The sequence below is a fragment of the Gavialis gangeticus genome, unplaced genomic scaffold (assembly GCF_001723915.1).
Source record: "Gavialis gangeticus isolate Ggan-Ray unplaced genomic scaffold, GavGan_comp1, whole genome shotgun sequence".
NCBI classification, from domain to species: domain Eukaryota; kingdom Metazoa; phylum Chordata; order Crocodylia; family Gavialidae; genus Gavialis; species Gavialis gangeticus.
In genome coordinates this window covers 45,719,880-45,741,250 of record NW_017729031.1, presented here as the reverse complement: position 1 = coordinate 45,741,250, position 21,371 = coordinate 45,719,880, and the positions used below count along the sequence as shown (strand labels likewise).

The 21,371-nt window shown below is 38.3% G+C and overlaps 1 protein-coding gene across 1 annotated transcript in view; it reads left to right on the top strand.

The window, feature by feature from the left end:
• LOC109301509 (prolyl endopeptidase FAP-like) overlaps positions 1-21,371 on the top strand; it is a 65,497-nt gene that overhangs the window by 14,312 nt on the left and 29,814 nt on the right. Inside the window, exons 4-16 of the mRNA XM_019522710.1 lie at positions 100-194; positions 320-394; positions 660-712; positions 1,956-2,028; positions 4,066-4,186; positions 5,177-5,331; positions 6,136-6,239; positions 6,585-6,720; positions 12,002-12,046; positions 14,310-14,414; positions 14,517-14,587; positions 15,642-15,695; positions 19,393-19,517. Of these exons, the coding sequence (XP_019378255.1) occupies positions 100-194; positions 320-394; positions 660-712; positions 1,956-2,028; positions 4,066-4,186; positions 5,177-5,331; positions 6,136-6,239; positions 6,585-6,720; positions 12,002-12,046; positions 14,310-14,414; positions 14,517-14,587; positions 15,642-15,695; positions 19,393-19,517 (1,212 nt within the window). The remainder of the gene's footprint in view (positions 1-99; positions 195-319; positions 395-659; positions 713-1,955; positions 2,029-4,065; positions 4,187-5,176; positions 5,332-6,135; positions 6,240-6,584; positions 6,721-12,001; positions 12,047-14,309; positions 14,415-14,516; positions 14,588-15,641; positions 15,696-19,392; positions 19,518-21,371) is intronic.

Below are 21,371 nucleotides of genomic sequence, written 5' to 3'. Positions count from 1 at the left end.
GATCAACTGCTAAAGTGATCATCACTCTGATCAACACTTTTTCTTCATGATATGTTCTGCGTAAAGATAAATTCATCCCTTTTTTATTCTGTTTTTAAGGTCATGAATATGTTCATCAGTCTTCAGAAAATAATGTTATTCTTTACAACGTAGATAATGACTATTCAACTATGATCTTGACTAATAGAACAATGGTACGTAACATATCAAAACAAAGTAAAATGCAGTTATTTTTCAAACTTCCACACTGATGCAAATGTGATGTGTCAAATCATTAGTTTATGTCTGTCGGAATCTAATCAACTTCTTTATCTTTCAGAAAAAAGTTAATGCCTCAAATTATGTATTGTCAGCTGACAAACAATTTATAGCACTGGAAAGCAATTATACAAAGGTAATTATTTTAATGTATTGCTTAATCAGATGTGTATCTTTTTACATCTGACATTTTGTAGATTGTGGTAACATATTATTCAACATGGGATGAAGAAGCACTTACAGTAGGTGGGAGGGTGTCAAACTGTTAATGGACTCAGCTTTCTTAAATTAAACTACCCTGCAGAATGCCATGATGTGTGGGCTTAAGGGAAGCACTGAGAGGCAGTGTGTTTCAGAGATAACAACAACATTTTTTTTTTGACTGACTTGATTTTTTGCAGTTTTGGCGATATTCTTATACAGCATCATACCACATTTACGATCCTGTGTATGGGTAAGATCTGATGGCCAAATAACTCTAATTATGTTCTTGAAAACATTCTCATTGGAAAGCCCTGTTGTGATAAAAGTCTTGTCCTATTCTGTTCATTGGCTACCTCCCTCTCCTTACTTCGCTCTGTCAAGTTACCTGCTGTTTGCTTGTTAGCTGGTGCAAAGTTCAGAAGTTATTTAAAATCTTCCCATGTTTACCGCAGTCAGTGTTTTGGGTCTGTCTTCTCCAAGTCCTCAATTCTCTGAGTTCTCTGATCTTCTTTCGTTTCCTTTATTTCCTTTATTAAATTCTCCCTGACCTTATCCTGGATGTTTTAGTCCTCTGTGGTCTTAATACCAGATGTCTCCTTGGCTTTCATGTATGTAACCCTCCCCATTCCTGGCTGATCTAATCTTTGCTTTCCTTAAGACTCTCCAGTGCCCTTTAGGCCTTCAGTGATGTTATAGTAATTTGTTCTGGGTTTTTAGAAACCTCTTGCATCCTCCCTAATAATTGATCCTTCTTTTCCTTGGTTCATTCATTTTCTCACCCTCCCTCCCCACCCCCAACTTCTCTTTTTCTTTGCACCCTACTTTAAAGGAGGTCCTGTACCTCCTCTCATACTACCCTTGCACATTGTCCCACAACTAGCATCATGCCTTGCCTTGCATTGCTGAGCTACCCAAGCTATTCTTTGGGCTGGGGCTGAGGCTTCTGGGTTTTGAGCACTTCTGAATGCTACACGGCTCTGCTACATTCATGGATAGCTGCAGGCAGTGGTAAAAGGAAAAGGATGCTGCAACCTGGCTGCTGAAGAAAAACACTGTACATGGCACTGCCAGCAGCTCAGGTAGACGATAACTGCTCTTGCCTTATGCCTTCTACTTTGCTAGCTGCATATAGTGTTACTTGGTAGGAAACTCCCAGGTAGGCACATGGTTCACATTTCCTTAGAATTAGCTTTGATTATAATGTATATGGTACAGTATAGCCAGCAATCTTAGATGGCTCTGTAATATTTGGGCTAAGGCTGACTTTTCAAGCCATGGGATCACATGTTCAAGGGGCTGATTGTCTTGTGTTCCCAAGAAGTTGATTAGCATATACAAACACTTGTGCATATTAATTGTGCATGTCTAACTGCATGCTTTGTACAGCAAACAAGCTTTCTGACATCAAATTTGTGTTGGGGAACAGTTTTTTTGTGCTTTAGTATGACTTTTATACATATGTACCGTCATTTCAACTTTCCTCTCTTTTTTAGTGATTTTATAACAGAAAATCAGCTTCCACATAACATTCAGTACATATCCTGGTCACCCATTGGACACAAATTGGTCAGTAAAGCAACAAAGTGCTAGAATAAACTTACTTCTTGATACAATAGCAGAGGTTATTTGCTTCTAGTTGTTGTTTGCATAGGCTCTATGTTTGCAGGCCTTTTAACTGTGTTTATCAAGCATGCTTATGACTAGGAATAATGAAGGTAATAGCTGAAGTTGTCACAGTGGAAGGGGTGGGACCAGACCAGAATAATCATGTTCTAGGCTTAAGCATGTCTTTTAATGCAGGTCTGAAGCAGTTACCCTAGTATATGCTGACTACACGATCTATATGGATGAAATTAAATTCAGTATATAATCCTGAAAGCGATGTTTTCCCCCTTTTCACATTCTGAAGTATTCAAGAAGTTGAGGTTCTAGCTGCTAAGATTTATAGGCCCAAAGTGCAACCTCTCTGTTAAATCACTTACATTTCAATAAGGAACATCTGCTAGAATCTAAATATTTCAAAAACGAACACTTCATTGCCAAAATAAATGACTCAGTCCCCAAGTCCATAGGACCTATTGCACACACAAAGTAACAAGGCCTTCTATTTTTCTGTTGATTCTGCAGCAGCAGTTAACTAATAATTAGTATTCCTAGGTCCATCCCTACATAGGTGAGAATATTTGTGCGCAAATGAATAAATTTAAAAGTCATACACATTTCAATAATTCATGGGAAATCACTAGGAAAATATTTTCCATCTTCTAAGAAACTGCTGTATCACTGAAGCTGTAAATAATAACAATTAAGTACATGATGCTTTGTTAATTCCTTTATCAAGAACTTAGATGATAGTATGTAATTAAGGTATTTTATTGGTAAAACACTGAAATACAATTGTACTTTGGCTGACTCCCAAAGCTGATAATGGGGGAAGAGAGACCAAAATAGTGTGTAATGTTCTTGTACAGTAGACTGCATACTCTACCTGAGAGGTTTTAGGGCTGTTCCTTGCTGTCCATTGAAAAAGCAAAGGAGTTAACTTTTTGTGTGTTTATGCATCAAATATTTGTAACATCAGGATACCTAGTTTCTTAGTAAATGATTGTACAATATTTTGCTTTGGAACAATTTTTGCATATCTCAAACTCCCACTGACTTCACTGAAGGTTTGGGATAAGCAAGAGCTGTAAATTTAGTCCCCTTTTTACAATAATGAACAAATTACAGTAGTTAAAAAGGGCCAGGCATATCAGCTGTGCATATGCATGCTAACCCACAATAATTCAGTCCTCTTTTACTGAAGGGTAAACTCCCACAGTTTAGCTTTCCTTTAAAAAAGGGTAAGAATGACTGTAGAGCATCTGGCACGTGGTTAAATTCCCCAGCCCATTTTAACTCATATCATGTTCATTTGTCCATAACCTAATTTAACAAAAATGAAAAAACTGTTCCAGATAGTGTAAGAGCCTTTACCCACCTCAGCTCTGCCATGTGCCTTTTTGAAGCTCAAAGAAATTTGATTAACAGTTATGTGCACACATTTATGCCCTGTACTAGCTGGCACCAGAAGCAGAACTTCCAGAAACTTCACAAAAAAGCCCGTTCAAATGAAACTTTTAGCTCTATTGAAAAGATACAAGACGTCAAATGAGTTCAGGCTTTCAGGCATTCATCCAAAGCAAACCATACCAAATCATGGAATCCTTTGAGGATTATCTGTGACCTAATATTCTGGTGTACATTTTTCCATTCAGTGCCTGTGCTAATTTCCAGTACAGCTAAAGGGAGTTGCATACTAGCATAAAAAAAAATTAATGTGGTGTTTTGTTTATGTTGACAAAAGTGATTAACTACTTTAGATTTATAGAACTGAGCTCAGAATATGGCCTTTAATTTGTAATTACTGATATTGGCCCAAATCCCAAGATTCTTACTCAGGCAAAATTGAATAAGGATTTCAATATATGCTCCACTATATGCTTGATCACACTTTTTATCATCTGTAGAATATAAGCACAGTATCATTGACTGAACAAATTTGATTGTAATATATTTTTCTATCATTGTACATATTCCTCATGAAAAAATTCTCATCTTTAGGTGTATGTGTATCAGAATAATATCTATTTGAAACAAAGCCCAAGAGATCCAGCTTTTAAAATAACTAGTGATGGAAAAGATAATGAAATATTCAATGGAATTCCTGACTGGGTCTATGAAGGTAAATTCATCCTGAACACTCTGTTAAACAAGTCTAGGTTTGGCCACCAGTTAGATGGGTAGCCAAAGTAGCACCAAAGTGATGTAAGACCATGGGGTCAGTGACTTGATATTAGGCAACCTTCCTTCTGAGTCAGCATCTATCAGTATGTCCTTGGTATCCTCCTTGGTATCTAAGGGTGTTTATATACATGCTCCGGGTGTATGTGTGGTGGGGAGTGTACTTTATTTAGAGTGGCTCCAAGGGCTGCTCTAATTAAAGCACCCAGACCATTTGTGTATCAGCATTTCCATGTTTAAAAATGGTGGTGGGGGTGCTTTAACTAAAGCTCATAAACTCATTATGGTAAACTTTCAGTGCAAGAAACTGCATTTTTTCAAATTAAATTTTTCCTATAGTTTCTCCCTTCCCCGCCTATAAATGTGGTGTTATATATGTAGAGCCATCAAGATCACTGTTCTTAACTCATTGGTTTGTACTAGATTAGAATAGTTGGTCTATGGTAAACATTTTGTTGGTACCAGGAATTTGTAACCAGTCCTAATTTTAGGGAACTAGCATATCATTATTCCTTTTTACAGTAAGACAAGAGAACACCCAATATTGAGTAGTTGTAAATTTAGAATCAGGAATAGACTCATGGACTTAAATGAGTCTATTTATATGCATAATATTATTCATGTTTAAGTGAGGGTTAGACAAACCTTTGTCTGTATTAGTTTAGATAAGGATGATCCTAGCGGAAGCAGGGGATCAGGCTAGATCACCTCCTGAGCTCACTTCTGTCCCTATTAAATGTTGATTTTCTGTTCTTAAATGCTAGAGTAACTTTGCAGTAGGTCTATGTTACTGATCTGGCACAGGTTTCTTTTTGTACTTGGCTGTGTAAACAGCTGGCACTGTATATAATTTTAAGTTTTGCAGTGCTTTAAGTTAGATCATAAAAGATCAGCTGTAACTAACTAATATGTGATTGTTAATTTTTTTCAGAGGAACTGCTTGCAACAAAATATGCTCTATGGTGGTCTCCAAATGGAAAGTACATAGCATATGTACAGTTTAATGATACCAATATCCCAATTATTGAATATTCATATTATGGTGAGGAACAATACCCTAGAAAAATAACTATTCCATACCCAAAGGTATGTTGCTTCTTCCCCTTGGCTTGTAAATGCATTGTGATAGCTATTAAATATAGAAAAAAAACTGAAAACTTGTTTTCAGTGATAGATAGCAGTGGTTAATTCTGCTCTAGCTTAAAATTAATTTACAAAAATGAAAGCTTAATCATATGGCTCCAAGTACGCATTATGTAGACCTAATTAAACAAATGGAAATAGTCATGTAAGTAATACCTTATTTCACCTAAGATATCTATTGTTATAATTAATCTCTATATTATAGTGAATGTGCTGTATTAAAAAAATTACTGAGAAATGAGAGAATGTAAAATCTCGAATTTATATAAAACCTTTGGGGCCACATCCAAGTCCACTGGCTTCATAGGCTTTGGATTAGGCCTAGATTTGTAGCACTGGATTTAAGACAACTATCTTTTTCCTTCAGTCTGCATCTTCCCTGACTTCAGTTGGAGTCCCATGTCATTATCTAGTATGTCTATAATATACCCTATACGGACTTACACTGCACGCAAGAGAGAACAACACATTTTGATGTATTCTCACAAACACTAAGTTTTTCAGTCTAGAAAGGTTTTAACCATTACTGTTGTCTTCTTGATGCATGAACTGATGCTAAGTGAAATAACTAAAAATATTTGTTTTTAGTAAGATCGGAATCTGGCCCATTACCTTCCAGAATACCAGTGTTTCAAAATTCTTAAACTATTTGCTTTCCGAAAAAATATGTTGTTGATTTTCTTTTTAATCTTAGTTTAATCCTCCAGAACTTGATTTGAATAACCTGGTAATACATTTCCTTTGAAGGCTGGGGCTAAAAATCCTACCGTTAGAGTGTTTATTGTAGACACTACTAATCCTGAAGGTTTAGGTCCTAAGGAAGTACCTGTTCCTGCAATGATAGCATCAAGGTAGTGTGTTCTCAAATTTGTCTTCTTTTGTTTTGTCTATTTATTTATCTATTTTATTGTTTTTATTTCAAATGTTGGGATCTTTGATTTTATTTTACATTTTCTATAGTAAAGCCTTATATTCATCTACCAAACAAATCTGGTGCTACCCAGAAATTGTAGAGTTTGGCTTTAGTTGTCCATATAATATGTTGTCCATGTGGGTCAAATCCATTACTGTTAAAGCCAATGGGAGTTTTGTGATTGTCTTCAAAAGAGGACAACTGGGTCCCTAATGGAAGGATCCATTCAATAGCAACCCTACATTTTTGTTATTTAATAACCAGCCTTCTTTCTGTTTCCTAGTGATCACTATGTCACTTGGCTTACTTGGGTAACGGATTATCGGATCTGCGTGCAATGGCTAAGAAGAGTCCAGAATTTTTCTGTCTTAGCTGTGTGTGACTTCAAAGCAAGTTCAAATTCCTGGGACTGCCCAGAGGTACCGGACCTTGATGTATATGTTTAACATTTCTGGAACCTGAATTTGAAGTAGAAATGTGCAGAACTTGCCTCTACATTCATAGATCTAAGGTCAGACTAGATCATAAATTTGTATAAACACAGATCATCAAAAACTTCACCTAGTGATCCTTTACTAAGCTCAATTCTTGTTTCTGACTAAAGTATATCTTCCAGAAAAAAAATAAATCTTGATTTTTAAGACATTGAAAGGTGAGAATTTCCTGCTATCCCTGCTTTCCTTGATAGTCTAGTCTCCCATTTAAGTGGATTTTCTGTTAAATAACTAACAACCTAAAACTAATACTGCAGTTTCTTTGCCAAAATAATCTGTTTACAAAAATAAGAAACTGAGTTGTCCATGTAATGTTTTCAAAGTATAAAAATAAAAAAAATGAAAACAAATATAAAAAAAATATTGATTTCAAAATACTGGTTTAATTTTACCTTATATCTCAGCCAGGAGATATCCCCTCAGGTGAAAGTTTGAAGGGGCACCTCTCCATGTGCTCCAAGGTGGGGGGTTGTTTTAATTAGATCAGCTTTCAAGGGCTACTCTAATTAAAACACAGAGTGTCTTGTGTATTCAGAATCCCAGATTTTCAAATGACGCTTTAACTAAAGCTCATTTGATGAGCTTTAGTTAAAGGGTCCCCACCACCATTTTGAAATGCAGGGAAGCTGAATACGTGAGGCATTGCAATGTGCTGGCGTGTTCTGAGTAGAACTTTCCAGCAGACTCGATTAATTGATTAATCAAGTCTGCTCTGACACATTCTAATCTGAATGTGTCAAAGCATGTGAAAAGTGCCTAAGGATCATAATTATGAAGTAAATATGCCCAATTTATATGCTATGGAAGCCTAAATTGGGTCCTCAGTTATTTCAATTAGAATAGTTCAAGCAATACGTTTGAAGTTAGGGATGGGAAAACACATATATCTTACAATCAGTTTTATAAAGAAAACATTTGCCTGCTTCATAAAATTAATTTTTATTATTTATAAACAAGATATACAAAGAACATAGAATTTTAATTTATTCAAATAATTTTACAAGTTCAAGACACTTTTTGTTATTCCAGAACAAAATAACCCGGGTGACCACAAAAGGAATCTAAAGGTGTTTATACATGTGCTTTGGGAGTGGGCACTTTAATCAGAGTGCCTCTGAAAGCTGTTTTAAAGTTGTTTTGGAGCATCTCTTGTGTTAGTGTCTCCATGCTAGAAAATGGTGGCAGAGGAACTTTAACTAAAGGTCATCAAAAGAGCTTCAGTTAAAGCACCCTCACTGCCATTTTTCATTGTGGGGACACTGATACATGAGACGCTGGAATCTGCTGAGCACGGTAATTACCACTCTCCAGCAGACTTGATTGAGTCTGCTCTGACGCACTGTAATTACAGCATTTTAGAGCAACTTTGCTGCTCATGTATAGGCACCCTAAGGCCCAATTTTTCAGAACAGCTCTACTGAGTTCATTAGTAACTCTGAAGAGTTACTCCAGTCAATTTGCAAAATCAGGTTTGTGCAGGCTACTTTCATTTCAGGAAAGGTCATGTTTTTATTATGCAAAAGAGTTTCTTCAGATTTTCATTGAACTGAATCTCCATGCTGCAGTCAGTTGCATATGTTCTGAGGACTAAATATTTTAGTTTCTTTAGAAAATCAAAGGGATTTAGATGATAAAGAAGTTTAGGGCTCTGTCTGGCAAGAGTTTAACCACTCTGGCACAGTTCCAGCAAAGCACTTAAGCACATGCTTAATTTTCAGCATGAGACTAATTTTGTGGATTTCAATAGGTCTACTTACGTGTTTGAAGTTAAGCATGTGCTTGATTGCTTTGTTGGCTCAGGGCCAGCGTGATTGTCATCATGGAGGATTGTGTTTGTAACGCTTGTTTAATTGCATTTCTCTATGCAGCCCTTAATATATAGTCACTACTGATGCTTCCCTAATATTATATTTATCCAGTGATATAGGGCTTTTATCATATTAAAGTTTGCACAAATGGCCAATTGAAGGAGTGTGAACAGATGGAGTGAAGCATTAGCTCCATTTGCCTTGGAGAAGTGTATCTCTGCATTTCCACTGGCAAAAATACTTCTTTCTTTTTGTCGTTGTTGTTTTTAGATTCTGACAAGAATATAATGTGCAATAGCAGTGCTGTGGTCTAGGTGTTTGAAAATGATTTTATATATGTTTTATAAGTAATTTCTAAAGCCCTGGTCCTGTAAACAATTTAACCTATGATTTTTTTCCAATAGAAGTCAATTTGACTACACTGGAGGTACTCAGAGGATAATATCAAGCATGTAAAGTGTGCCTTTAGGATTGGAGCTAATGTAAAACACACAGATCTTTACTTAATTTTACACATAATCTCATAGAAGTAAGGAGTTCCATGCATGCTTCAGTGTTTGCAGCATCAGGGCCTTCATCAAACAGAAGCAAATGAATCAGGAATGGAGACACAGCACATTGCTTGTATCTGTAAGCACCTGGAAGGCTTTCCTGTATAAAGATTGGCCTATTCCATAAATAAAATTTGGAAATACAGAAATGAAATGCAGATCAGATACTTTTCTTCAAAACTCAAATGTAAACAGCTGAACATTAAGAGGCCCATCTTTGAGCAACTTTATGGCTTATCACAGATGTTCAAAAAGCCCAAAGTAGAATTGATGTAAGTTACATGGTTTTCTGTAGGTAGCCTAGGTTAGATTGGTAGTGAACAGTATACATGTTAGCCCTCTTGTGTTAGGGGGCACACAGGCTTTCTGCACTGACCAAGGCCTGCAGGTTGGGGACATTGTGCAGGGGTTCTCTTGGGCTCAGTTTCAGATGTGTAAGTACATCATGAGGTATTTTGTGATGGGGTGTGGGGCACAGGCCAGGGACATAGGTACCCAGGTTCTGGGGCTTGTCCAGGGGACACAAATTACTTCCTTTCCTCCCCCTCCTCTCCCCACCTCCCTGCCTGCCTGCAGCTGACAGGTGGAAGACAGGAGGTGGGGCTGGGGAAAAGGTCTTTCTGGCTCTGCTCCGCGAGAGCTCAGGAGTGAGGCCCACTGGGTGCTCTGCCAGAGCAGCCAAGTGCAGACCAAGTACTAGCATGCCTTCCTGTGAGGGGAGTGGTTGCAGGGAACTGCAAAGGAGACTTAGATCCTGGAGGACAGCAACCTAATTTGAATCAATAAGGGATCTGGTATGGAAGTTTGATTCACCAATGTAATCTAAATTGATTAGATCTTAGTGCACATTGAACCAGATCTATCTTAGACTGGGTTCCACCATTTTTAGACTGGTCTAGATGCACAAGACTTCTTGACGGTTATGGATTTAGATCGATTCCCAATCATTTAGACTGGTTTATGCGTAATGTCTGCACCTGGCCTATACTGAAATTACTTAAAGCACTTCTGGATTAGGCCTTAAATTGTGATCCAACTCTGTGAGATGCTAGTAGGCAGAGACAAGTAAAGTTTGCATTGAATGTATTCTCTTACTTGAATACTTACTAGCTTATAAAATCCTGCCACTTAATATTCTACACTTAATAAGAAACAAAAACAAGCTCCTAAATTAATGGTACAACACAGCTCTACACAAGGGCTCCATCTTGCAAGGTGCTGTGCACTCTTTTGTGGTACTGAGTGCCCTTGTTTGCCCTTGGAATCAGACAGAATTAAGGGTCCACAGCTCTTTTCAGGACTGTGCCACAAGAGGAAAAGGCATAATTTTAACGTTAATATAACTACATTAAGGATGAGAAATGCAAAATGCTTTATTCAGAAAGCATTTTGCAGGGCTCCAGACTGTGAAGAAATGTGTCTTTAAATTAACAGCTTAAAATAACTAATTTATAAAATAAAAAGTATGAATCTCTTGCAGAATTGTTGTTATTAACCAGTAAATCATTCAGTCCCATCAAACAATGGCATTACTCTCTGCAATGAAAAAGTCATTAGAAGATGTTGTAAATGCATTTGGAACTCTCTAAACCAAACCAAACCTAAAAATGAAAAAGGATCTTGGGAGCTGCCAGAAGAATTGATTAATTTGTATTTGTCCTTTCTAAAGCAGTATAGAGCATTTTTTCAAAGTAACCCTGTTTAAGGGCCTAAATCTGAAATTCCTTGCTAGCATCAGTAGTCCCAAGGTCCCAGATTTTCAAAAGTAAATTCATTTTTGATGCCTGTCTTCTGCTTCCTAATTCTTAGTTCTACATCACTGGTGCCCATCTTGAGACATCTTAAAGAGGTGTCATTTGCAGAAAATGTTGAGTACATGCTGCCTAAAAATCAGGTGTTGTTCAGGCATCTCAGCTTAGTAAGCCCAGACTTGATGCACTCGGAATTATTTGTAAAACTTTGGTCATTAACTTCATGAATATGAATTAAATTATGTAATTTACTTCACTGGGACTGCCCACCTGAGTACTTGTGTCTGGGCTCACGCTGTCCAGTTAAGGAGGAGTGTTTTGGCACAGCAGTGGGAGTGAAGGTATGGATCTCAGTTACAGTGGTATGATTCCAGAATTAGTCCACCAAATTAAATGGGGTGTCTCTGAATTTACATGTATATTAATAAATGAAATCACAATCTGATAGTGTTTAGTTTTCTACAGAGGAGAAAATTTGATGTTCCTCAATGTGAAAGGCTAGCCAATGTTTTAAGCATTCTCTACTGTGCCTCGATATAAATGGCTCCTAAAATTGTATGGTTTATAATTAACAGCAGCAACAAAAAGACGGTATGAGATGAGTTCGTGTTTATTTTTAAAAAAACAGTGCATCATCTGATGTAAATAACCATTGCCTTAATGAAACTAGGGGAGATGTGCCATTTTACATCTACTGAGAATTTAGCTCACTATTTTAAGATAATTATTCCTGAGAAGATTGATTTCTATTAGTGAAGAAATGTTCTGAGATTAAACATTCATTAATTCAAGCTTTCATTGAAAATATAGTGCACAGTATCATCACTTTGAATTCTATTTACTTCTAATGACAACCACTTAAAAATAATACTTTGTATTATTGTAATACTGCTGCTATAGTCCTGTTTATGTCAGATATTCTTCCAACTTACCTGGAGCTTCTTATTTGGTGAGTGACTTGAAGTTTAAAAGGATTTCAGTCTTTTTGTATTCATTTTGCAACCTTCATATTTATTTGATGATCTTTCATCTCAGTGAGGGAGTTATGCATTTTCTTATACATCCTAAAGGTTATGTCATTGATTTTGTTTTTCAGAACCAACAGCACGTAGAAGAGAGTCGAACAGGATGGGCTGGTGGAGTAGGTCTCTTTTTTCTTTTACTTTGATTTCATTAAATATTATAGACATTTATTTATCTTCACAGTAATATTTGATCTATGAATAAAGTGGCACCATGTTGAGTTGCACAGAACAATACTACAACATGTGATGCCTTTAACTCTGGGATTTTCAGTGCTACCTAAGGAAGCTTCTTAACTCCCTTAAGCTCTTTTTGCATGTCTCAGCATAAATAATTGGTAGATTTAAGTGAATGGAAGCCATAGCAACAAAACAAAGAAAGGGCTGAGGCACAGTACTAGGGTAATTCCTAGAAGAATTATGCTAACAGAGGACAGAGATAAGCCAAGTTTCTCTGATGTCACTGGCAGTATATCCTATTCCTCCAGATGATTTTATAATAGCATAATGTTTCTAGAATGCAAACAATGCTTTAGGGGGTGTTGGTTGTAGCCATGTTGGTCTAGGGGCATAGGCAGACAAGGTTCTTTGGATAAACATGATAACTTTTATTAGACCAACTAAAAAGTTGGAAAAATTGCTCTCTTTAATCTTTCAGGCACAAGCACCCGTCTCCCTATGCCTGAAGAAGGATGTTTGTGCCGGAAAGCTTGCAAAAAACAATTTTTCCTACTATTTAGTTGGTCTAATAAAAGATATCACATTTACCCAAAGAAAAGTACTTTAGTGCTCTTCTTCACCAAGGGAGAAGGCATCTAGGCAAGAGGTAAATAATATGTGGGTAGCTGATATTGGCTAGGAATCAAAAACATTTCCAGTGGCACTGAAGCATTCAAATGTCCAAGAAGATCTTATTCCTGCCTTGAGAAGCCCACACTCTAAATCCAAAGCAGATAAAGTCTATAGACATCAAGTTACATTAGTAAGTATATTTCAATCAGATGTAAAATTATACATACATTACTTCTCAAGATTTACCAGTATGTATTGTAGGGGACATCACACTGTGTCTTGTACTGGGTTTAACTAAAGACTTCCACATTCAGTAAGTGCAGTTCTTTAGTATACAGACATTATTACAATTAAAACTGCATCCAACAGGATAAGATACTTTATTTTGTTTCTTTCTTCTTACCTCTTCTTCTGGATTCATGATGACAGGTTGCTGTAGAAACTTATGGAAACTCTTCAAAAGAATTTTGCTTTATTTTGGATATGTCTACATATGCTTTTATGCACACCTAAACTTAATGTGCATTTGCCCTAAGGCAATTTTAGGCGCGTGTTTACACATGCACATGCTAAGGCACATTAATGCGGTGTGCGTACTGACTTGGGACTAAAGTTAGTATACAATAAATTAATGCACCTTAGCATGTCTACACATGTGTCAAGGTGCTGTAGCTATTTGCGCCTAAATTTGATGCCTGCTTTTCCAGGTATCAAATTTATGCACAAAAGCCTAAAATTCCCATTTTTAAGACTCATTAAGAGTATACACTTGTAGATCCACACCCTTAATGCACCTTAAAAATGACTAATGCACCTTAAATCATCATGTATAGACATGCCCTTTACTCCTTAGAAGGACATTCTGAATCCCCTTGGCTTAAGGGGATTCATAATGACTTGCAGAATAATTTAGCTTTTGTTCATAGGTTTAAATCTAAATTAAGTGTTGGAAAATCACACTATCTAGTGAGCATTTGTTTGCAGATATGTTGTGAAATGCTTGTTACAAACAACTTTCCTATGGGCACGTATCCTTTTTAAAAATAATCAAAACTTCATAATTGGCTCCTTTGTTGACAATATAAGCAGAGATAACCAAGATTTGATAAACAATTGAGACTGAACTCTAGAGACTGAACAGAGCACAAACACATTGCTGGATCAGTATGGGGCAGGTTGGACAATCTCTGCCCAGTGGTGTACTTGCTTGAAGGATAAGTAGAGGATGTCAGTGGTTAAGTATTTCAGTCCACACTTTTCACTAATTTAATTTTAAAGAATAAAATTCACCAACTCTTACTACTAAGAAGAGAACCTTTAAAAATTGATCAATCCACAAAGACACATACACACTCACGCTACTCTACTTATGTGCAGTATAGAATGTATGTGCGCTGGCAGCTCACATTACCAGTTAAGAAATGTGACATGACAGAGTAGAAGCTGTAATGTACACTGTGACAAGGGAGGCCAGTGAAATGCTCTGTTGTTGCTTTAAATGTGCAAATTATAATCTGTATATCATACACTGCTAAAAACGTTCTTGTTATCATTGCTTTTGTCTCAACAGTTTCTGTTCCTTTCTTCTAGTTTTTTGTTTCAGCACCGCATTTCACATCTGACAGCAATTCATACTACAAAATTTTCAGTGACAAGAGCGGTTATAAACATATTCATTACATCAATGGCTCAGTGGTACGTCAAACGAAGGATTAGCCTCATTAATTTAGTATCTGTTGTAGGTTCCTGAAATAATCCTGTTTTATTCAGTAATTCATAACTGAATTTATTTTATAGGAAAATGCAATACCGATTACAAGTGGACAATGGGAGGCAATATACATTTTCAGAGTAACAGATGATGCAGTGTAAGTGTTACTTATGTGATGTATGCTGTCAATAAAAAGGAACCACAGCAGTATTCATTTTTGCAGAGTTCCTTTAGTCTCCAAGATCCTGGTTTGGAGTAGGAGGGAGACATATAACCTGTGTGGAATTTTACAAATAGTTACAACTATGTACACAAATCAGGGATTTGGCAATAAACATGGTTATACTTAGCTGTAGTGCAAATCTCCAGTCAGTGTACAAAACCATGATATATTTGTGTGCAGATCTAGTGCACATTTTTTGCATACAGTATCTTCCTTTGAATGACCTTTGAAAATCCAAGCCTATGCTTTTTCATTTTTTTCTAAGCTTCTTTACTAACCAAGTCCTCTAGGCCTCTATTTAGCAAAGAACTAAAGTACTTGCTAAATTTTAAGTATAAGAGTAATTCTATTACAAAGCAGGATTTAAATGCTTAAAACTGAGTACATGGTTTGCTGAATCTGAGCTATATTTAGTAATTCAGATTAGCTTTGTATCTCACAGGTAGATCTATATGATACAAGTAGCAACTAACACATATAAATTAAATGAAACAACTAACAGTATAGACATGTAACAATTATATTGCTATTAAAAGATACTGATATAAGATAAAATGAGGCAACTGTTGTATATGCCTAATTCTTTATCCATGAAAGTATAGCAAAACTTCTCTAACTTTAACCCTACTATTCAGAATAAAGTTTGTGTAATTTATAAACTCATGCAGACCTAACAATTACAGCTTAATGGCAGATGTGTACTGTAGAGCAGCAGCTCTGGTTCCCCTTTTTAAAGTGGCTAAAATCTACATGTCCATACTGTAAGTTGCATGCTTCTTTTATCATCTGCTCAAGGTTTGATCAAATCCTTGTTTGGACAAATGAGAAGCTAGTGAGCTTATCTCATTGTTCCAGCACAAGCAAACCCAGAAACTAAACTCTCAGTTAAACACAACTTTTTGATCAAGGATGTTCTGTTAGGTGCCTGATGATAACTCCTAAGTTATGACTTCACGGGCCATTTATTAACATGTGAATGAATTTACAGATTCTATTCAAGCAATGAATTTGAAGGCTATCCAGGAAGACGGAATATTTACAAGTAAGGTTTTTATTAATCTTATTTAAAGAAATACCAGATAGGATCTGGATTTATAATATAAAAAAGAGACACTGTATAGACAAGAGAACAGTTTTGAGATCTTTAGAAAGGATATATCAAGGGGCAGTTCTACACATACTTATTAATGTGATGCAATAAACTCTGGGGCATATCACAGTGGAGCTTATTGCTCCTGGGCACTGTATTGATATATGTGCCTGGGACCACAGCATGTTGAATCGAGTCGGAGCAGCCCCAGTTGGCAGGGGACTCATAGTTTCATAGTTTCTAGGGTCGGAAGGGACCTGAGCAGATCATCTAGTCTGACCCCCTGCCATGGCAGGAAGAGCACTGGGGTCAAATGACCCCAATAAGGCGGTCATCCAACCTCCTCTTAAAAACCCCCAGGGTGGGAGCCTGCACCACCTCACATGGAAGCTGGTTCCAGACCCTAGCCGCCCTGACCGTGAAGTAGCGCCTCCTGATGTCCAACTTAAACCTTCCCTCCGCCAGCTTGTGACCATTGTTCCTGGTCACTCCTTGCGGCGCTCGGGGGAACAGGGACTCCCCCAGCGCCTGCTGATCCCCCCTAACCAGTTTATAACAGGCCACAAGATCCCCCCTCAGCCTTCTCTTTTGAAGGCTGAACAGGTTCAGGTCCCGCAACCTTTCCTCATAGGACCTACCCTGCTGTCCCTTGATCATACGAGTGGCCCTCCTCTGGACCCTCTCGATGCTGTCCACATCCCTTTTAAAGTGCGGCGCCCAGAACTGGACGCAGTACTCCAGCTGCGGCCTGACCAGTGCCGCATAGAGGGGGAGGATCACCTCCTTGGACCTGCTCGAGATGCATCTGTGGATGCACGACAAGGTGCAGTTGGCCTTCCTAGCCGCCTCCCCACATTGCCGACTCATGTTCATCTTGGAGTCAATAATGACTCCCAGATCCTTTTCCACCTCCATGCTGACAAGAGGGGAGTTCCCCAGCCTGTATGTATGGTGCCGATTGTTCCTCCCCAGGTGCATCACCTTACACTTGTCTGTGTTAAACCCCATCCTGTTCTCCTCCACCCATCCTTGTAACCTGTCTAGGTCCAACTGTAGCCTGTTGCTCCCCTCTATTGTGCCCACATCCCCCCACATCTTAGTGTCATCAGCAAACTTGAACAGGGTGCTTTGCACCCCCTCATGCAAATCACTGATGAAGATATTGAACAGGGCGGGCCCAAGGTCCCTGTGGGACCCCACTTCCCACGTCCTTCCAGGTCGAGAAGGGCCCATCCACTACCACTCAGGGGGTCAGCTTGCCATCCCAGGGCTGCTTCAACACTTCTCAATGTGCTGTGGAGGGGCTGGCTAGGGCACAAGTGTGCTTCAGTGTAGGACTACTTGTTGGGCAATCCTTGCACTGAAGCACCCTCATGCCCCATCCAGCTGCATCAATTTCTATATGTGCGCTGCTGCAGAGTTAAAAAAAAAAACTCCTCGGCAGGATAGTACTTGCATTCACAAGTACTACCCTGCTGCGAAGTGTATTAGTTTACTCCAGCCTAATAGCCCTGCATAGGTAGATGCTGAGACATTTACTGCAGAGTTAATTAGTCTACTCTGCAGTAAAAACTCATGCAGACATGTCCAAGGAGTACTTTATTAAAGTTTTGATTTGTCTGTTACATTTTATGTGCAGATATTTTTTCCATGAATGTGGACTATTATACATATTACCTTAGCTGCCATGCCCACATTTTTGAAGGGACAAAAATAATTGGGATTAGTGCTATCAACATGGCGTATTTTTAGTTTGGCAGGGTTTTTTAAGTAGACATGATATCTTTTATTAGACCAACTGAGTAGTTGGAGAAAAGTTCTTAGCAAGCTTTCAGGCACAATCACCATTGTTCAGGCATAGGAAGTCTCTGCTGTTCTGAGACTCCAATGCATGAGAGAAACTAAAAGTGCGACAGGATGTCAGTGAGAATAGAAATAGGTAGAAATTAGGAAAACAAAAGGTAAAGCAGGGAAGGGAGGGGTTAAAAAAGCAGGGGGAAAGAAAGCCAAAGGTGAGTAAGGTTATTGACAGCTGAAACAAAAAATAACCATAAAGAAGTTCAGATGACAGCAAATTGATTTTTTTCAGTGTTTCTACCAAAATAGAAAAGACTTAAATTTGTTATATTCAGCATGAAACATTCCATTTGACCCAAAATGAGAAATTTCTATTTGGTCACCCATAAGGAAAACAAAAGAAAGAAAGGGTTAGACTTAAAAAACTGACCCTTAATAGCAGTAGTAATGGAAATCATCCAATCATTTATGTGAGACCTATTATGAAAATACCTGAATGCTGAGATGGTGGGGTGGACGGAGCATCCCATGGGAGCATGGGGGGGGGGTCCCCTGTGCACTCGATGATGGACTCAGAAGTACTTCTGGTCCACTTCTGAGTCCACTGTAGAGTGTGCGGGTACCTGCTGTGCTCCCCAGCTCAGCGACTGGTCCTCCTGGGTCTGGGGGGGTACCCAGGGTCCCCCCCACAGCTGATCACCAAGCCAGAAGGTTGCGGGTGGGGTCCACCACCAACCACGTGGGGACCCCCCCCTGCAATCCCGTGGGACACTCCATCTGCCCCACCATCTCAGTATTCATCAGCTGTGCCTGGTACCTCGAGGTACATAGAAAAACCATATAAAGTTGTGCCAATGGCCAAAGCACTGATTCTTCTAATCAGAATCGAATCTTCAGATTCAGATCACTGTCTCAATTTGATTCAGCCAAATCTGAATCTGAAGATTCAATGCTGATTTGGAGAATCAGCAATTCAGCCATAGACACAGCTTTAAATGTTTTTTCTACATACCTTGAGGTACCAGACGTGGCTTGTGAATGCTGAGATGGTGGGGTGGATGGAACGTCCCACAGGAGTGCAGAGGGGCCCCCCTGTGTGCTGGGTGGCAGACCCAGAAGAGGACCAGAAGTATTTCCGGTCCACTTTTGGGTCCACCGCTGTGTGTGTCGGGGACCCCCCCTTCCCATGCCTTCCTCGGCTTGGTGATTGGTCATAGGAGGAACCCAGGTGCCTCCCCACACCCAGGAGACAAAAGTCGCCAAGCTTGGGGGATGTAGGGAGGGTTCCCATGCGCTCTGTGGTGGAACCGGGAGTGGACCAGAAGTGCTTCTTGTCCACTTCTGAGTACGCCGCTGAGCATGCTGGGGACGCCCCCCCTCCCCTGCACTCCCGTGGGACGCTCCATCTGCCCCAGCATCTCAGCATTCACAAGCTGCCTAGTACCTTGAGGTATGTAGAAAAAACATTTAAAGCTGTGTCTATGTCTGAATCATCAAATCTCTCTGAATTGATTTGAAGGGTTCCGATTCAATTCGGAGAGATTAAAGGATCTCCTGATTTGTTTCAGATTCAGAGATCCAGCCACCAAATCAGGTTGACTCTCCGCCAAATTAAATCAGTGACCGAAGCTTCGCACAACCCTACTAACTACCTCTTTCTAAAATTAGCACATTTAAGTTAAAGCCTCTTCAAAACTATGATCGCAGAAGACTTAAGACTATATCTGAAAAGTGGACAGAACTATTGTCTCAAACAGTATTATTTTTTGAAAAAACTGCAAATCACTGATTAGAAAATTATATCTAAATGTTCAAAATCATATTGTTTTATTTTGTTTTACTGCTGTTATAGAATCAACCTTAGAACCAAGCCTCCAAGGAAGCAATGCATTACTTGTAATCTAAGGAAAGAAAGGTGTCAATATTATACAGCAAGATTCAGTGACAATGCTAAATACTATGCCTTAATCTGTTATGGTATGTATAATGTGTTACTAAGAAGATTCTCAATCATATTTTCAGGGATATATGAGATAGATTATACTGTTTAGAGCAGTCATTCAAACTTGACAGTTGTAAGCAAGGATTGTAAAATGAAAAATTTTAGTGGCAAAAAAATGGGAAAACATGCTTTCTGGCTGAAACTTTTTTCATGTTTTTCAATATAAACTTTGAAGAAATGTTAACATCTTTTTTGATAGAACACATTTGTCAAAATCTTTAAAAGAGAAAAACAAAATTTTATCCAATGAACTGAAACGGTCCCCAAAGCCTGAGAGCAAAATCATGATGTTACTGAAGAAGGACCAGGGACCCCAAGTTTTTGTTTTAACCAGTGAGCTGTACATTTGATTCCAATATAGATGACCACATTCAGAAGTGGCAAGCACAGAAGCAATTCCCGCTGAAGTCAGTAGGAATCATACCAGGGCAAAATTTGTCTCAGCACTGAACATTTTCTCAGTAATACAGTTTTTAATGACAAATGTAGAATATCTGGAAATAAATTCAGTGAGGCTCAAGGATAAGCCTGACACAATTGACACAGCTTTGAAAGAAGCAAAGTGAAATCTTGGCCCTATTAAAGTAAACAGATGGAAGTTTTCCAATTGATTTCAGTTATCTAGGTATACAGCCATTTTCAGAGCATTAAAAAAATGAACAGTAAAGTCACAGTATAAACATTCAAAGAGGAAATATATACATTTCTTGCTTTACCTAGCCTGTGAATAGTTTACCATCTTTCAAGGTCTGAATTGGATGTTTAGCTATATAAATTCAGCCCCCGCTAAGCAGAGGAGCAAATGTAACAGAATGATAACACCTCTCAATCATTTCTACAAAGAATACTTGATATTGTCGTCACCACACAAAACCCACTCACCTTATCAAATGCAATGTGACATGTTCTCAGGAGCCTGTTTCACACTGTTAATTCTGGGTTCACCTTATGTAATGGCACCTTTAGATATTAGCTGGATGTCACTTAGTCGAAAGACAAGAAGATCTCTTTGAAAAGTTTAAAGATTGCTTTTCTCCCTAGTACTTTACTGCTTGGTAATGGCCAAGACCCCATTTTCTAAGCAGCACTTTTGATGTAACATCTGCATCAAAGACTCCTATGTTACACAGTGGGAACCCTAGAATTATGTAATGTTGCCTCTCTTTCCACTTCTTTCATTCTCACTCAGCATAGCAAAATTAGTATGCTTTATAATGATATCTTTTTTTATTAAATTAAGTTTTCTAGTTTTTCATGAACCCATAGATTTTTCTATTAAAAATATATTTTGCTTATTAGTACATGCTGAAACATGATTTAGACAGAATAGGAGGAAGATTTGGGGGATTTTGTTACAAAAAGATGAATAGGAGGTGACTTTGAATAACAGTGGTGATATTTAAATCAACAGCTTTAGGCATCTAATGGTACCTGTAGACATGCAAGACATCTGCTCCGACATGCTATAATTACAGCGCATTGGAACAGACTCAATTAATTGTGTCTGCAGGAGTGTATATTCAGCATCCCCACTCTTCAAAATGATGGTTGGGGAGTTTTAACTGAAGCTGAATACACAAGATGCTGTGGGTGCTTGAATTAGAGTGGCTCCCAAAAGCCTCTCTAATTAAAGTGCCCCCTCCCCAACCCACACTGCTGGAGCACAATGAAATCTGTAAATTCTGCTAAATACCTTGGCACAAGGACACAAAAAGGGAGGGAGGACATCTAAGTAAATGCATCAGTGAGATGACTGGGAAGATGTATTGTTTCAGCTTCAGCCTGTGTGCAAAATCCAACAGACTAGTACTGTGATGGTTTAACTTAAG